The 19,288-nt window shown below is 39.2% G+C and overlaps 1 protein-coding gene across 1 annotated transcript in view; it reads left to right on the top strand.

Annotated features, from left to right (window-relative positions):
* Positions 1 to 19,288, top strand: part of ABCG2 (ATP binding cassette subfamily G member 2 (Junior blood group)) — a 134,416-nt gene that overhangs the window by 93,332 nt on the left and 21,796 nt on the right. Inside the window, 8 exon segments of the mRNA XM_030313459.2 lie at positions 4,653 to 4,712; positions 5,313 to 5,427; positions 6,011 to 6,163; positions 9,070 to 9,227; positions 15,524 to 15,675; positions 17,329 to 17,433; positions 18,666 to 18,749; positions 18,752 to 18,912. Of these exon segments, the coding sequence (XP_030169319.1) occupies positions 4,653 to 4,712; positions 5,313 to 5,427; positions 6,011 to 6,163; positions 9,070 to 9,227; positions 15,524 to 15,675; positions 17,329 to 17,433; positions 18,666 to 18,749; positions 18,752 to 18,912 (988 nt within the window).

The raw sequence follows: 19,288 nt of genomic DNA on the forward strand, positions 1-19,288 counted from the left end.
GTCTGGTTTAGGGATCACTGAGAAAGGTCATCCCTGTTTTTGCTTCGGTGATTCTTATGTTTCCCCTATCTGTTGATTTCAACTAAGTAGAGTTTCTGGGATGGGAAAAGATTGCTTCCATAAACCTAATTTTTGATTTGTGTTTGATAGCACTGCCAGCATTCACAGTAGTAACTGTATTTCAAGAAATCTGATGAGAATCTTGAGTTTTGTTTTTCCTTTGGACATTTTGTAATCTCATTTGTAGATCTAAGTAACTAGAACCTGATTTCCTCTGTCGGGGGAAGAAGACAAAACAAAATCTGACTATTAGCATTCAAAAAGGTAAGATTTTACTTCCTCATGAAAAACCTTTTTGTTACACTTAGTTTGTCCCCATACCCAGTATTTGGGCTTTCCTTCACGAAGGTTGAAGATCTATGGAAAAAATGGTCCATACCAGTAGATGTGTGGATATTTTTTAATCTCCAGGGAAATTTGTTATACTGTTTCAGGATTTTTTTAATTTATAATTTATTTTGACATAATTTTAAAAAGTTTTGAGGTTTATTTTTCAGAGACAGAGAGAGACAGAGCTTGAGTGGGGGAGAGGCGGAGAGAGAGGGAAACAGAATCCAAAGCAGGTTGCAGGCTCTGAGCTGTCAACAAAGAGCCTGATGTGGGGCTTGAACTCATGAACTGTGAGATCATGACCTGAGCCAAAGTCAGATGCTTAACTGACTGAGCCACTCAGGTGACCCTATTTTGACATAATTTTAAACTTAAACCTTGCACTTTTTACTCAGATGCCCCACCTGTCAACATTTCACTGCATTTGCTCGTTACTTTTACTCTTTATATACCCATTATCATTAGTATTTTTCTAAAAGCAAGCTGTCCATATGGTGTTTTATTATCCTTAACTCCTTTGGTGTATGTTTTCCAGAAATAAGGATCCTCTTTTATATAGCGACTCAGTCATTGTTTTGGAGCAGCCCAGGGGAAGTGCAGCCTCATAGTGAATGCAGTGGTGGGTGCTAAGGGACTGTCAGTCAACCATGCCCTTAACATACTTAACTAACCACCACATCATGTCTCTTTTGTCTCATCCAACCTGGTATTTTTCTGTCTCACCCTTGAACCTTGATTACTTGGTCATGTTGGTGTCTACCAGCCTTTTCCACCGTAATGTTACCATTTCTACTTTGTAATTGATAAATACTATGAGGGGAGATACTCTGACATTATTCCAAAACTGTAGTCCTCATTAATCTTCAGCCCACCAGCTTTAGCCCCCATTGATTCCTCCTTCCCAAGTCAGCAGTAACAATCACTATGATAGTTATCAAAAGGTGATTTTTCTGTTTTCATCCAACTCTTCAGTATGGATTAGATTGTAGTCTACTAAAAGAAAAAAAAGCTCTATTCTTCCTTTCTTCATTCATTTCTTTATATCAGTATAGACTCATGGATTTCATATTCAATACCATTCAATAGTATTGCATTATTATCATTATTCTTCTTGATAATCTTACTGTTCCTGATTGGGTCAGTGGGAGACCTTTGCTTTTTTTACCTTGTTCTTTTGATATATTTTCTCATTTGAGTATTTTCTTGGCACAGCAAGAAGTTTCAGACTCCCTGAATACTTACCCTGCTTCAGACCTGGAACTAGCTGTTGTTCCTTTTCATGGAGGATGGTATTTATAAACCAAGATCTGGGTGTTTGGAATGTTTGTTGCCATTGGGATGTCATAGCTTCTAGGCCTTCTCAGTGGGTAGACCTAGGGAATGATATATATATATATATATATATATATATATATATCACACACACACACCAACACACACACACACACACACACAATGTGCTTATACATGTACCTAAAGCTTTCTATATCTATTTGTGTATATAGATTAAAACTCATGACTTCTCAGTAATACCTTCAATTCTAATCTTATACCTAGGGTTCTTTCTACATTTCTATTTTTATAAAATATCTCAAAAAGTAAAAAACCTGGTTCTCATTATCCTTAATATACTTACTGATTTGCTTACTTTTCTTATTCCTTAATATAAGTAATTACCCTGCCCTCTAGCTGTCACCTCTGTTCCTTCCATCTCCCTTCACAGCCTGTGTTCTGTTAACAGCTGTCAAGAAGTTTTTCCTACTTCTTGACATTTTTTTAAAGTTTATTTTTATTTTTGCAAGAGAAAAAAGAGAAAGAGCACATGTGTGGGGGGTGGGGGAGGGGCAAAGAGAGTGAAAGAGACAATCCCAAACTGACAATGCAGAGCCCGACATGGGGCTCAGTCTCACGAACTGTGAGATCATGACCTGAGCTGAAATCAAAAGTCAGACGCTTAACCAACTGAGCTTCCCAGGTGTCTTTTGACATTTGTTTTTATTGAAAACTTTTTTTTTTAGCTTTCCTGTAAGTAACTGTCATTTATAAAATTGTAGAGACTCATTTATTCAATAAATTTTAAGTGTCTATGAGGTGCTTGACATTGTATAAGATGTTAGTGACACAGTTATGTCCTCTGTTCCAGAAACCTTCTAGTCTAATGGTGGATTCATACAAGTAGAGGACTTTACTGTTTACAGGGACAGATAGGGGGATTAGAAGATACCATGGAAGTCCCTAATCCTAAATTGGAGGCCCGGGGGAATGAGAGAGAGAGTGAAGAGTGTGTGTGTAGAACAAGGTAGGGAGGGAAGGTAGCTCCAAGCAGTGGGAATGGCATGGACCTCTTCATAAAATGAGACCAGAGGATTAACCATTATGCACTAAAATGTGATAGATGTGACATGAATCCTTTAGCTAGGTTTCATTTGATGTATTCAATGATCTACCCATTGTACCACTGTGCTGCATGCTATGGTCGGGTGGGGGGTGACACAAGATTGCACCATCTTGTTGACAAAGTTTTACAATACAGTGAGGGAGATTTTCCTGCATGTACATGCTGTAAAGCAGTAAATAAGGGTGGGAAATGAGTTTGGAGGGATGATAGTAGAGTGGAGGGCAGGGTGGGGAAACAAGGGGATTGTAGACCATAAACCAGAACAAGCGTCAACAGACTTTCTATAAAGGGCCTTATAGTAAATATTTTCATCTTTATGGGCCATACATCTGTGTTGCAACTAGTCAATTCTGTCACTGTAGTGTGAAAGCAGCCATGGACGTAAATGAATGAGTGTGGCTCTGTTTCAACGATACTTTGTTTATGAAAACAGAAAACAGGTGACCAGCTCTCTTTTGCTGGCCCTTGGACTGTAAACTCCAGGAGGCCTAGGACTTTGTTTTATTCTCTGTCCCATGTCCTAGAAGAGTGTCTTGTACATACGTAGTAGTCACTGGATAATTGTGTTGAATGAATGGAGGGAGAATTAGCCACTGCTCCCAACTGGAACTCTTTCTTGCATTTGTGGTTGTATGTTATTGTTGTTTTCTGTAATGCTAGGGTTTAGTGCCAAAGTAAGCCCAGCTTGGGGACCTATAAAATTGTCCTAGAACATTCACATTCAATTTTGGGCTAATCATTTAGGATTAGTTGGTCTTTACTTGAGTAAATGTTTTAAAAACCTGGAGATTTTTTCTGATAATGAAGTCTTAGTGAATGACAAGCTTATTTCTGGTCATTTTAGAAACGGTTACTAGGTAGCTATTAATAAAGAAGATGAATCAAGAGCTACAGATAAATGCATCTTGAAAGTTCACTCAGCCAGTATGTCTTTTTACTTTCGGGGATGGGGGGAGGAGAAGAGGTCATTGAAAGAATAAGAGATTTTTCTGTTCTACAGCTTGTTCCTAGTTTACCAAACTCATTGTATTTGTGCAGTGTTTCTGTGCGAGGCACCACAGTTGAGTAACAGAGTGAAAGCTATATTTCACCCTAACATCCACCAGCCATTTTACAGTTGTGACAACTTAAGTTGTCCCCTACAGATAGTGGCATCTATCACTTCTACACTGAGGATTTCCCAGTCCAATTACCTGAAACTTTATAAGGAAGAAAATGATACATATTGAGAATATATATTTTACTATTTCTAATTTAGTAAAAAATTTATGAGGGTTAAGAACGGGTGATGTGTTTTTTGTTTTACCTGTGAGTTGCTTTATTCTAGCCATTGACTTTCTACTTCAGATATATTGTTTTTTAGTCTGAGTAGATTTAAGCAGTGAGAACACTCTTACTGGGGATTCTAGAAGTCCATTGACTCGTTAATTGTGTAGAACTTGACTAAGTAGCAAATGAGGTGACTTGAAGATAATTGATGTCACTGAACATTAGTTAAGACTGAAGCTCTTTACACTGTGTTTGGGGGGATAAATGTTAACAGAGATGTTTCACTAGACTCTGCTACTTTGAGGAAACTTGAACTTCCTTGTGTCCTTTTTCAAAAAATATAAATGATTTAGAGAAGAAGTGAAAGGAATTTAGAGGGACCCAAGCCATTTTTCTTAGATGTCTTGAGTATTGATTAACATCGTTTGTATGTGGGACTTATGTTAATTGACAGTTCAGTGTCTTTTTCTTTTAAGAGTTGGTTTGTGCTTGTTTTTTGTTAATCACTTTCATTGAGTGTATTAAATGCAGACCCTAAATTAATAGAACCAGTTTTGAAACAAGCCATTAAATTGGTATGTCTCTGTGTTTACAGTGGCATCATGAGACCTGGCCTCAATGCCATTCTGGGACCCACAGGTGGAGGCAAATCTTCGTGAGTATAATAATATAAGTCAGCTTTTTCTTTTCAGCTTAAATGTGCTTTTCAAGATTATTTTTACGTGAGCATGTATTTGTTGCAGCCTACCTAGTCTGGTTCTAGGCTCTGTGGGTAACGTGCAATAGTGCTAGCTTGTGGTTGTCTCAAGGACCGGGAAATCTTATTTGGTCAGCTTACTAACAGGACATGATAACAGGACATGATTGGCATACAGCTATTGGCTATGATTTGAGCTATGGGGAGAGAAAGGAGGGAGAAAATAGAAAGTGGGGAGATGGAGCCAAAGGCATAAGTTAAGGCCTGTGTCTTAGGCAAAGGAGCACATTGCTTGCCTTGAGACCCCCCAAGGTCACAGCCTGGAAGGTTCTTTCGGAAGTCTGTGCTGGATCAGCCAACAGTGCCTCGGTTTCATGTCTTTGGGCTTTATTGTAGCATACTAAAAAGGGAAGGTAAGAATTTAAAAATATAATTTTAGGTAATCTATAGAATTTCTTGATCAGTTAATTTTCTAACTTGAGCAGAATTTGGATTCAGTGGAGCCGAGAGATATAGCCTGAGTTGGAGAAAAATCACAACGTATATGTCCTCTCATAGGTTGTTAGATGTCTTAGCTGCAAGGAAAGATCCACATGGATTATCTGGGGATGTTTTGATAAATGGAGCACCTCGACCTGCCAATTTCAAATGTAATTCAGGTTATGTGGTACAAGTAAGTATTTATGCATTTTTTTGTAGCTTGCTTCTGTTTCTATGTGGGCAAGTACCTTGGCTGATAGTTTAGTGTACTTCCAACTGACTATATGACATACTCATAGAACCAGTTTTCTTTCCACCAGCTTTTCATAATCCCCCGTAAGATTCAGAGTAGTGTGAAATGAAAAGGCAGGGAGAATCTGGAATATAACCATGGTAAGGGCAATGGTATCCATTCTAGTTATCATTTCCATAAGACACTACTGAATTCCCTTTTGGCCCTACCTTCACCCCGTCCTTCTTCGAGCTTAGAAAGATGTTCTGGTAAATCCTGTATAAAGCAGTCTGACGTGTCTACTGGTAATAATCATAATGACCTGTGTCTCTTTGGGTGTACTGATACAGAATGAAAATTATGCCATCAGGCTTTTTCAGCTGTCTATATGTGAAGTTGTTGTCATTTGTATGATTGCAAATACATCATTAGCTAGGACTTTAAATTGAGTGTGTTATTCTTGTGGATTACATTACATGTACTTAAGGGTGATGGTATTAGAAAAGACCTAATACGTGTTATTCAAATGCCATTTTGCTTTAAGGATGATGTCGTGATGGGCACTCTGACGGTGAGAGAAAATTTACAGTTCTCAGCAGCTCTCCGGCTTCCAACAACTATGACGACTAATGAAAAAAATATGCGGATTAACAGGGTCATTCAGGAGTTAGGTCTGGATAAAGTGGCGGATTCCAAGGTAATGTGGAAAAAACAGACAGGATCATAGCTGGCAAATAGGATCTTACCTGTGTGGATAGTGTAACTCTTATTCAGAAGTTTTCTATAATATGTGTGGTCAAAAGTGACTGCTTTGTGTAAAGATGAGAAAAACATAATATGGAGATGGAAATTAGCCAGAAAAAAACTAAAAGTGTTTGAACCCTGCAAATGAAGTGTGGCAGTGTGCTCTAGTATATAGAAGTGTCTTTGCAAAGAGCACGAGGCCTTTTCCATGTGATGATAGCTCTTGACGCTTTCCCACACCGTTTGTCATGGGTCATCCACTGTCTTTACATTAACTTCTTCCTGTTTTCTTTCCCCTTTTAGCTCTTCTTCCTCTTCCTCCAGGAGACTTTGTTCCATTGCTTTTGAGGTATATTTCTGGAATTCTTAAATGGCAAAAATCCAAGGGTTCTGGCTCTACGTTTCACTTTGCTATAATTTGGCTTTCAAAATTATAGTCAAAGTAGAGTTTTATTCCTGTTTTTTTAAGCTTATTTATTTTGAGAGAGTGTGTGTGCATGGGAGGGGCAGAGAGAGAGGGAGAAAGAGAATCCCAAGCAGGCTCCACACTGTCAGTGCAAGGAGCCCAATGTGAGGCTCAAACTCACGAATCCGTGAGATCGTGACCTGAGCTGAAATCAAGAGCCAGATGCTTAACTAATTGAGCCATCCAAGCACCCCTAACTTAGGGTTTATTTCTAATTTGTGTAGCATCCCAGTCGTTTTTCTATAGCCTTTCTTTTGGTACTTTTGTCTCTTATTCCCCTCTCCTCTTCATATCTTCCTTTCTTCTGCCAATATTTACTTACATATTGTCTGTTATGTGCTGGGTTCTTAGGTTTTAGAGATAACAGTTTGGGGCCAGAGAGACAAAAATAACTCCTTTTGTGGTTGTGCAGAGTCAGGAGGAAGAAATGAAATGAATGAGAGAACTTTACAGTTGATGACTAGGGATGAAAGATTTGCTGGGAAGACATTTGAAGCTTTGGGTGAAGATGAGCTTTTTAGATTGTGGTGGCTGTAGTTTAGCATTCTTTATTATTTTAAAGATTTTATTTTTAAGTAATCTCTACACCCAATTTTGGGCTCGAACTTACAATCCTGGGATCAAGAATTGTACCCTCTACTAACTGAGCCTGTGGTGGCAATAGTTTAACCCCCCTGTGAAATCTATCCTCGACTTAGAGATAATGAAGAAAGGGGGCATTCTGCTGGCTGCTGCTTCATGTGATACTGACATTTTAAAAAAAAGGTTAAGTGTATTTTGCTATATTTTGCTTGGAAGCAGCACTCCGGGATGCCACCATTTACTACTTTTGGGTAGTTTATGGGTTTGGGTTTCCTTTGCTTTGGCTCTGTTTTTCATTTTGTCTTTTTAGTAAGGTGCTTTCCAATCTTTATTTTTAGGTAAAACTTCTTTACAACTAGACAGCCATTGCCCTAACTTATTTGCATAGAATTCCTGGGAAATGAGCTGAAGGTAGTTGTTCACTTCTTAGAATTTATTTATCTAATTGATTGAAAATACTTTCAACATTTTTTTTACTTTTTAGGAAATTTTAAACATAGAATAGTCTGATTACTATCCTAATTGTATGATTATAGTATAATTAATATAATGGTATGATACTAATAACATTCACCTAGATCTCCCAGTTGTTGACATCTTTTTTTTTTTTTTTTAATTTTGTTTTTCCTTTTTTCAACGTTTTTATTTATTTTTGGGACAGAGAGAGACAGAGCATGAACGGGGGAGGGGCAGAGAGATGGGAGACACAGAATCGGAAACAGGCTCCAGGCTCCGAGCCATCAGCCCAGAGCCTGACGCGGGGCCGCGAGATCGTGACCTGGCTGAAGTCGGACGCTTAACCGACTGCGCCACCCAGGCGCCCCTCAGTTGTTGACATCTTATCCCATATGTGCTTCAGCTTTTTTTCTGAAGTGTTTTTTTGAAGTATTTTAGAGAAAGTTATAAATATCATATTTCACTCCTGAAAACTGATTATGAATCTTAAAAAAAAGACATTTGCCTACATTACCACAATACCATTATTAACTAACAAAATTAACAGTGTCTTAATATCAGTTACGTTAAGCCCCTGTTCATTCACATTTTCCCAATTGTCTCCAAAATGTCTGTTATGGCTCAATTGTTACAAGATCCAGCCAAGGGCATCAGTAGCACTTGATTATCTCTTTGAAGACTCTTAATGTAGGAATTGCTTCCTACCTCCCCCCAAACCTTCTTGTCCCCTCCATCCCCACTACATACAATGACATCGACTAGTTGAAAAGACTGAGCCAAAAGAAAAGACTACAGTTGCCCTGTAGAATGTTCTGTCTTCTGGATTTGTCTGAAAGAACGAGTGAGGAATTCTGCAGTGAGTTGGGATATATGCAGGGTCAATTTGGGAAGCCTTATGGTGATTTAAGAGGTGCTAATGTGGTATAATAGAAAGTGAACTTTCTGTTTCCCAAACCACACTGAGGACTTTTGGAGGGGTGAGGAGGGAGAGTGTAAGAAAATTAATAAATTATAGATGCTTTCCCCTTCTCCTCTCCTACCTTTATCTCCCTTTTGGTTTGTGATTTCAGTATGCCAGGGCCAAATCTTTTACTATTCTAATTTGACTTGGTAAGGAATATATAGTACTGTTAAGCATGGCTTTCACATCAGGCTTAGCCACTTAGCTGATTTGAGCCTCAGTTTACTCATTTTATTAAAGAGAAATCTACCTCTTTTCCCATATTTTTATTTACTTGCTATTTTGAATAAGCAAGGGATGAGATATTGCCTCTTACAGGGTCGGCTCATTGTAGGACCTCCACAAACAATAGTGGCTGTGGTTGTAATTGTTAATAATGATATTTGTGTTTTAGGTTGGAACTCAGTTTATCCGTGGTGTGTCTGGAGGAGAAAGAAAAAGGACTAGTATAGGAATGGAGCTTATTACTGATCCAGCCATCCTGTTCCTAGATGAGCCCACAACTGGCTTAGACTCAAGCACAGCAAATGCTGTCCTTTTGCTCCTGAAGAGGTAAATGCTATAGGAACATTATTCTCTCATCCATGCTGAGAGAATATCTGATCACCTGCTGTATATCAGGTGTTCTTCTTGGTATAGGGAATTCAGCAGTGAGCGCAATTTCTTCTGTCTTTGTTCAAGGGAAACAGTTGATCGACAAATATAAGCGTTTCAAGAAAAATGAAGCACGGTAAGAGCGTAGCAAAAGATGGCTGTAGTGGGGGTGGGGGTGCTATATTAAACAGCAGGATGGTCAGAGAAGACCTCAATGATGTGATATGTGAGCTGCGAGCAAGTAAGCAGGACCTGGATGTCTGAGAGAAGAGAGTCCTCCTTGGAGGGAAGAGCCAGTGGGTCCTGAGGCAGAGTGTGCCTGATGTGTTTAGAATGTCAAGGAGGCCAGAGGGACTGGATGCTGGTGAACTAGGTAGAATGGGGATTGCTTATCGATTCGTTTGCTAGGGCTGCCATAACGTGGTATCAATGGACTGGGTGACTTAAACAACAGAAGTTTAGTTTTTCATATTCTTGGGAATCTAAAAGCCCAAGATAAGAGGGTCAGTAGAGTTGTTTTTTCTGAGGCCTTTCTCCCTGGCTTGGCTTGTCCGTAGTCATCTTCAATCTGCGTCCTTAGATTAAGGCCCACATATGACCTTGTTTAACCATAAGTCCCTCTGTAAAGACCCTGTCTGCAAATACAGGTATATTCTGAGGTCATAGGGGTTAGAACTTCAACATGAGTTTTGGGTGGGGGACATAATTCAGTCCATAACAGAATAGGACATGAGATGGAATTGAGTGGGTGGCAGATTACAAAGGCTTTGTAGGCCACTGTAAGAACTGTGGCTTTTATTGTCTCTAGGTTACATGGGAAACTTTTAGAGAGTTCTAGAACAGAAGAGTGGCAGCTGTGTAGAGAAAAGACTGTAGTGCAAGGTGAGTATAAGGAAAGCAGTCAGGAGGCTGTATTAGCTCTGTGGAGATATGATGCTGGTTTTGACTAGGATGGTAGTGGTGAGTTGGTGAGAAGTCATGGATTCTGGATCAATTTTAAAGATAGAACCAACAGAATTAGTTCATGAATTGGACATGGGAAGTGATTATTGAAAGAATGAGTTTCTAAAATTTGGGACCTGAAAAATGGAAGAATGGAGAAAAGAATTGCATTTATATTTATTCCTCCAGTGGGAAGAATATGTTTGTAGGAGAAATTTCAAAAGTAAGTTTTGGACATTTAAAAAATTAAAAATTTTAACCTAACAGAAAAGTTACGAGAGTAGTACAAAGAAATCTCATGTCCTCTTACCTAGATTCCCCAACTATTACCATTTATGTGCATTTGCTCTCCCTCCGTCCCTCCACCCCACATAGTCTTTTTCTGACATCATGTACCATCACCCCTAGATACTCTGGAGTATATCTCTAAGAAACAAGGACACTCCTCCTACAATTCCATCTTACACACCTCCCATCCAAGGAGTCCACATTGCTGCCAGCACCACCATCCAACCCATGAACTCCAGCTGGACTTCACCAGTTGTCCCAAAAGTGTCTCTTTCTCCTTTCTGGCTTAGAATTTTCTCCAGGAATGATTTTTAAAATATTTTCTAATTCTGAACAGTTCTTTCGTCTTTTCTGGCTCTCATGTCCTTATCTGTCTTCAAGAGTACATTTCGTAGAGTGGCCCTCAACCTGGATGCATCCAGTGTTTCTCTATGACTAGACTCAGGCCATGAATTCTTGGTAGGGATACCACAGAAATGATGTTGTATTCTTGTGCAAAAATCAGGGGCTGTGTGATTTATTTTATTTTATTTTATTTTATTTTATTTTATTTATTATTTATTTTATTGTATATTTATTGTCAAATTGGTTTCCATACAACACCCAGTGCTCATCCCAACAAGTGCCCTCCTTAGTGCCCATCACCCATTTTCCCCTCTCCCCCACCCCCCATCAACCCTCAGTTTGTTCTCAGTATCTAAGAGTCTCTTATGATTTGCCTCCCTTCCTCTCTATAGCTTTTTCTCCCCCTTCCACTCCCCCATGGTCTTCTGTTAAGTTTCTCAAGATCTACATATGGGTGAAAATATAAGGTATCTGTCTTTCTCTGACTCATTTCACTTAGCATAATACCCTCCAGGTCCATCCACGTTGCTGCAAATGGCCAGATTTCATTCCTTCTCATTGCTAAGTAGTAGTCCATTGTATCTATAAACCACATCTTCCTTATCCATTCATCAGTTGTTGGACATTTAGGCTCTTTCCATAATTTGGTATTGTTGAAAGCACTGCTATAAACATTGTGGTACATGTGCCCCTATACATTAGCACTCCTGTATCCCTTGGGTAAATTCCTAGTAGTGCTATTGCTAGGTCATAGGGTAGTTCTATTTTTAATTTTTTTGAGGAACCTCCACACTGTGTTCCAGAGTGGATGCATCAGTTTGCATTCCCACCAACAGGGCAAAAGGGTTCCCATTTCTCCACATCCTCACCAGCATCTGTAGTCTCCTGATTTGTTCATTTTAGCCACTCTAACCAGTGTGGGGTGGTATCTCAGTGTGGTTTTGATTTGTATTTCCCTAACGAGGAGAGGGGCTGCATGGTTTTGACTTTTCCATGGGTGATGTTCACGACCATCAGCTGGTCATGTTGGTGTCTGCTGGGTGTACCTGCTGTGAAGTAATTATTTTTCCCTTTGTAATTGATTAATATTTTGTCAGGGGAGATAACTGGTTATTATGTCCATATCCTGTTTCTCATCAAATCTCTACGCACCAGTTTTAGCATGTACTCACAACTTCTACCTCGATCAATTATTGGTGTGATGGTTGCCAAGTGATTTTCTATTTACATCATTCTTTCTACATATATTAGTTGGCATTCTACTACCAAGAACTTTTCCTCCTTCTCTATTCATTTTACTCATATTATTTTAGTCAATAGATTATAATCTGCTATTACTTATTTTCTATGATTCAATTAGCCCTGATTTGGCCATTGGAAGCCCCTTCAGTCTGGCTTTGTGTCCTTTTGACATGCTCCCTAATCATTCTTCAAGCATTTCTCTACTTCCTGGTCAACAAGATGATCCAGGCTTGTCTTGTCCTTTTCCTGTGTCAGATGTTTCTCTAAGGAGCCCCGGTACCTTCTGGTGTAGTCAGAATTTAGAAACCAAGATCTGCTTACTTAGTGTAGTGTGCTTGCTGCTACTACACTGGAAGTTTCATTGCTTCCAGACCCACTTAGCAGACATACCTAGGAAATATTTGTGTACATGTGCGTTATGTATGTGTATCTATATAACACAGAAATATATTTTTATATTGTTTTTATCAAAGATTTTATTTTTAAGTAATCTCTACACTCATCATGGCACTCAAACTCATAACCCTGAGATCCAGAGTTATATGCTCCACTGACTGAGCCAGCCAGGCACCTATTTCTATTTGGAAAATATATGGAATATTAATTACATATGTGTATACATATATATTTTTTGAATAGAGATAGATACAAACATACATCTGTAACTATTGCTCTGTTAGTATGTGTGTATTAAAAAACTCAAGAATGTGTAAAATTTCCAATCTCGTCTAACATGAGTCCTTTTTTTAGTCTTTTCCCTTTTCATGTTTGTTTGTTTTTTAAAATGTTTATTTATTTTGAGATAGAAAGCGAGAGTGAGCACATGAGTGGGGAAGGGGCAGAGAGAGCAGGAGAGAGAGAATCCCAAGCAGGCTTCGTGCTGTCAGCGCAGAACCTGGTGTAGCACTTGAACTCACGAACTGTGAGATCATGACTGAGCTGAGATCAAGAGTCAGACACTTAACTGACTGAACCACCCAGGTGCCCCACCCTTTCCATGTTTGTAAATGATTTTTTAGACAGACAAAGTCTTAGCTGTCATTATCTCAATATATTTACTTACTTGGTCAGCCAAGTAACTTAACTGTTAAATATTACTAATCTCTTAGTCACTCTGGCCATTTCCTCTGCCCACTACCTCTGGGACTGCTCCCTAACCCCCACTTTTTTAAAAGCTACCAAACACATCACCTTTAATGACATCCTCTCCTTGTCATTACCTTGCTTCCTCTGATGCCCATGCCCTCATAAGCAAGTCTCTATGCTAGGATAAGAAGCAACAGGAAGATTTTAGATATCTTAAGTTTGAGATGTCAGTTGCACATATAAGTGAAGATGCCAACTAATGGGTCTGGGGTTCGGGTTCAGTTAGAGAATGCATGATATTTTTGTCATCTGTAAGTATGTTAACAGCATTCATTAGAGAATGGTGAATTGATGTGGCATACTTGACTGTGTTATGTTTTATCATGTTTTGTTCTAGTTAGCACACAAGCATCGTTCCCCCCTGTTGGAGGGCTCTAACCTGGTCCTTTTCACACTCCACTGTGCACACTAATCACTAGGGTCGTGTTAAAATCAGATTCTGTTTCTACAGCATAGAGTCCAAGAGTCTACATGTCTAATAGGAGATACTGATATTGATGTCATTGGGCCTCAGACCACAAGGCTTTCACACCAATCCACTTTCCTGCTTCCAGTGCTTCACCAGCCCTTTCTTACCGTCTGACTAAAGCTGCAGCTTCTGAGTGAAGGGATTCATCATGGGCTTATTTTTTGATGCAGTCTCTCTTACTAACTTTTTCCCTCCCCCAGTCCCAACTCCTGCACATACCTCTGGGCTCTGCAATGGCATTGAACTACTTGTAGTTTCCTTAGTAGACCTTGTTATTGCATACTTTTTTTGTCATGTTCCTTCCACCTGACTACACTTTCTCTTCCTGGCTTACTCCGGTTGGCCCCTTTGATACACTACTTATATTATCTTCAGACTGGGTTATAGTCTTCTATTTTGCTTATAAGAAACCCTCAGCTTCTTTTATTCCACACTGTATTGAAATGATTGATCTACTGGCCCGTTCCTATTTGGGGCGGAAGGAACTTATAGACACTGCTAGCATATAGTAAGTAGGTACTTAGAAAATGCCTACATTGACATGATACCTCTCATAAAATATTTCCAATAATAACAGATTTTTAACAGTGATTTGGCCTTTGTTTTTTGTTTTTTTTTTTTTTCTACCCGTAAGTAGTAACTCCTGTGTAAAGGTAGTTTAACAATGTTTTGGCCATGGAATTAGATCAATCCCCAACCCCACCCCTTAAGTAACTGTGACACTTAGGGCCAGTTGCTCAGCTCTCTTAAGTCTTATCTGTAAATAAAGGTAATGGTAATATTGGTACTGCCTTGTAACAATATTGTGAAAATTTAGATAAGGCTATCTATAAAGTATGTAGTAGCAAAGACATAGTAAGTACTCAGTAATGTTAATTGTATCATTAAGGGAAAAGAATGAAAACCAATTCCTAAAGAGCCAAGAGATTTAAATGATCAGTGAGAATGGGGCATGCAATCATTGTTTTTTTTTTATTTTTTATTTTATTTTTTTTTTAAATTTTTTTTTTTTCAACGTTTTTTATTTATTTTTGGGACAGAGAGAGACAGAGCATGAACGGGGGAGGGGCAGAGAGAGAGGGAGACACAGAATCGGAAACAGGCTCCAGGCTCCGAGCCATCAGCCCAGAGCCCGACGCGGGGCTCAAACTCACAGACCGCGAGATCGTGACCTGGCTGAAGTCGGACGCTTAACCGACTGCGCCACCCAGGCGCCCCGCAATCATTGTTTTAATATTTAGTCTATAATATGTTTTCAAACTTGAGTGTACTTACAGGACTACCTGGGTGCTTGTTAGATGTATGGATTCACTAGGCCCAATAGGTCTGAGAATGTTCAGGAATCTGCATTTTTAAATGGTTCTTTATTTTTGAGAGAGAGAGAAAGAGAGTGTGCATGCACTAGTTGGGGAGGGGCAGAAAGAGGGGGACAGAGGATCTCAAGCGGGCTCTGTCCTAACAGCAGAGAGCCCAATGCGGGGCATGAACTCATGAGCCATGAGATCATGACCTGAGCTGAAGTAGGTCGCTTAACTGACTGAGCCTCCCAGGTGACCCTGGAAATTTGCATTTTTAATTACTCTTCTGGTTGATGTAGACTGCCCATGGAACACACTTTAGAAACCCTAGTGCTTCATAGAAGCACCAAATTGAGGTCTCCTATCAGATAGATAATATGAAATGAGAAGTTAGTAAGAGAAAATCAAGTCGAACTAAGAATAGATAACCTAGAGGCAGGAATAAAGTTGCCACGATGTTCACATTTCACATGTTTAATGACTCAGACATTTAATGACTTTTATTTTTTTCACTTTTAATTTAGGATGTCTGAACAGGGACGAACAATCATTTTCTCCATTCATCAGCCTCGTTACTCTATCTTCAAGTTGTTTGATAGCCTCACCTTGTTGGCCTCAGGAAGACTAATGTTCCATGGGCCTGCCCAGGAGGCCTTGGGTTACTTTGCATTAATGGGTGCTTGAACTTTTTCACGTAGTAAGATCCTTTATTAAGAGAATCCTAAAGAGAGTAAAAGGGGTCTATAGGAATGCTGTTGATTTTTGAGTAGACATACCATGGCTTCCCCCATTCCAACACAACTTTGGTAGTTTGGTGCTAGAATTTTTCTTCACTTTGCAGCACTAGCTTGTTCTTTGGGTCTTTTTCCTGACCTGGTTGAGTATGCCTGCATGTGTGTGCAGGAGTATTTCTACTGGACCTTACCTGATCTGCTTCCCACTTCAGTTCAGGATGTATGTTGGCTTCATAGCCAGTTATGTCTGTTGAACATTTTGGGAAAGGCCTAATAGTATCCTCCAATTATCTTCTTGACTGTATTATGGATCAGGCTTTATCACTGTATTCCCTCGTAGAAGATGTTAGTCTCCTTTGGTGGAGGTTCATAAGATGCTACTTAAAATTTTCTAGTAATGTTAGATTGCAGATTTAGGCCTTGAGGGGGTGTGAGTGACTTGCCAGTTAATAGAATGACTAGTTGTCTTTGAGGGATCGACATTTGTGACAGTTTTGGACTGCTTGGTTCTATTTAGAATGGAAGTATGTAATTGTTTTTTTACGACTCATGTTGTCTGCTTTATTTTATTAAAAAATTTTAAATGTTTATTTTTTAGAGAGAGAGTGCACGTATGAGCCAGGGAGGGGCAGAGAGAGAGGGAGACAGAGAATCTGAAGCAGGCTCCATGCTATCTGCACAAAGCCTGACATGTGGCTCGAACTCACAAACCGTGAGATTAGGACCTGAGCCGAAGTCGTACGCTCAACCAACCAAGCCACCCAGGCGCCGCTGCTTCATTTTAGAGATATTTGGATACGATTATGGATGATGCTCCATGACTCCAAATATAGTTTTAAATATTCACTAGCCAGTTTTAAAAATTTCGATTTAACGTCCATCATTTAAAGTTAATAAGCACACACAGGTCTAGGGAGTTTAGGGGAGATGAACCTAGAGTCAAACTGGAGGCCAAGTTGAGTCCAGAGGATTGTGCCACAGAAGCTGAGATAAGCATTCAGCTGTGTTGTGCCAGTCACATTCTCTTGGGAGTGCTGCTCTGGTGATTTGTTCTCCCTATTGGAATTATGACAGCACAATGAATGCATATTTGGCCATCCCCAGGTGAACTTGGAGAGCAGAACACACCCCTGGCCTCTCCCAAGGACAGTCCTGCTGTGCTGTAGCATTCTTTGCTTGTGGCCTTGCTTTGAAGAGCATTAGTTCCAGCTACAGCTTTTTTTTTTTTTTAAACTTATTTTTATTTGCACCTATATTTCTATTTTTGAAGAAGTTCTGATAAGCCTCAGAGCATACTGAGGAGAGCTGTTTCGGGTCTCATGAACTAAGATGGGTAAGGACCTAGTATGAACTTTCTGAGAGTCCTAGGTTGGTTTTAAGTGTGTATTTTTCTGGGAGACAGAGCATTGCTGAAATGTTGTGTGATTGAATGTATAAAAAGAAAAGGTAAATTAGTGAAGGGAGAAGAGAAAAAAAAAAAGTGAAGGAGAAGTTATCAGATTCTCTCCCTCTCCCTCACCTCTCTCACCCCTGTAAGTGAGTTTCTGTTTTCCAAGACCGTCAAGTTTGTGTACTTGAGTTGCCTTCTTTTGTAGGTTACCAGTGTGAGCCCTATAATAACCCTGCAGACTTCTTCCTGGATGTCATTAATGGAGACTCCTCTGTTGTGGTATTAAACAGACAGGACCAGGAGGGTGAAGGTATGAAAATCTGTTGAGAGTCACAGGTTATTGCTTCACTGCATTAGCTGAAGTTTAGCAATGTGGCAACTCATTAAATCATGGCTTTGTGAATTTATATTAATACTGTCCTCTGATAACCGTTGTCTTAGTCCACTTGGGCTACCGTGACAAAAATACCATAGACAGGTGGCTTAAACAATAAACATTTATTTTTCACAGTTCTGGAGTGAGAAGTCCAAGATGAAGGTATCTGCAGATTCATTGTCTGTTGAGGACCTGCTTCCTGGTTCAGAGATGGGTCACCATCTTCTCATTGCCTCCTCACATGGTGGAAGTAGGGAGGAAGCTCTCTGAGGCCTCTTTTATAAGTTTACCAATCCCATTAATGAGGACAACACCCTCATGACTTAATAACCCCTCAGAGGTCCCGCCTTCAAATATCATCATTGGGGATTGAGTTTTAGCATATGAATCTTGAGGGATCACAAACATTCACTCTATGGCATTGGTCAACACAGATTTTGTTTTCCTTGACTGTTGAGAATATTTTTGATTTAATTTATAAATAACCATTTATATGATAATATCAGTTCTAAGGGGAATTTTTATTTAAAAAATTCCCGTGGATTTTATAGTGTTTTGAAATAAGAAACTTGGCAATTTATGTATTTGCATATAGAAGAAACAAAGGCAAGATTTTTCTATTAGGAATTATAACTTGCTATGATAAGATGTCTATTTTAAAAGAATTAGGGTTCAAATATATAGTTAGGAAAAGGTCAGTAGGTTTGCTGTATTCATAAGTTTATGGGAGTAGTCAGTCAATTAACTGTATTTTTCTTTTTTTTTTTATTTTATTTTTTGAATGTTTATTTTTGAGAGAGAGAGAGAGACAGAGCATGAGCGGGGGAGGGACAGAGAGAAAGGGAGACACAGAATCTGAAGCAGGCTTCGGGCTCCGAGCTATCAGCACAGAGCCCGATGCCCGATGTGGGGCTCTAACTCATGAGCCATGAGATCATGACCTGAGCCGAAGTCAGACGCTCAACTGACTGAGCCACCCAGGCACCCCAATTAACTGTATTTTTCTAATGTTGTAAAGCAATGACAGATCTAATAATTTTTTATACTCAAGCATTAGAATTAAGGTATTAGGGAAGAATCTAAGAAAAGGGTTGCCGAAAAATGGGCTAGATCAGTTGTTACTCTACTAATAAAGTTTCCCTTCTTTATCCTCTTTTATTCCAAAGCCAAGGAGACTGAAGAACCTTCCAAGAGAGATATTCCACTCATTGAAAAAATAGCTGAGTTTTATGCCAACTCTGCCTTCTCCAAAAAACAAAAGATGAGTTAAATCAACTCTCAGAGGGTCAGAAAAAGAAGAGCTCAGCCTTTGGGGAGATCACCTATGCCACCTCCTTCTGTCATCAACTCAGATGGATTTCCAAGCGTTCATTCAAAAACTTACTGGGTAACCCTCAGGCCTCTATAGCTCAGGTAACCTGACAGATTCTTCTGATTATGCTCAGACATATCATGTGGGAATATTAGGTTGTAATATAATCTATTTTGGGATTATGCTTATCTTCTACTCAACATTCTATTTATTTATCCCCACTCCATTTGGGATATAGAAGCAGCCAACAGAACAAGTAAAACACAATGAAATTTTTACTTAAGGAAAATATTTTCTTTTTTTATGGGTTGTTTTTTTTTTTACTACCTAACTCAGAATTTTTGTTGATTTAGACAAGCTGTAATGGATAATCTTTGTAGAAATTTGTTTTCTTCAAAATTGTGAAGTAAAGGAGATGTTTAGCCACATCTATAGTTTTCTGATAGCTTCATGCATTCATTTCCTGATCCACTCAAC

This window comes from Lynx canadensis, chromosome B1 (assembly GCF_007474595.2).
Source record: "Lynx canadensis isolate LIC74 chromosome B1, mLynCan4.pri.v2, whole genome shotgun sequence".
Classification (NCBI taxonomy): Eukaryota; Metazoa; Chordata; class Mammalia; order Carnivora; family Felidae; genus Lynx; species Lynx canadensis.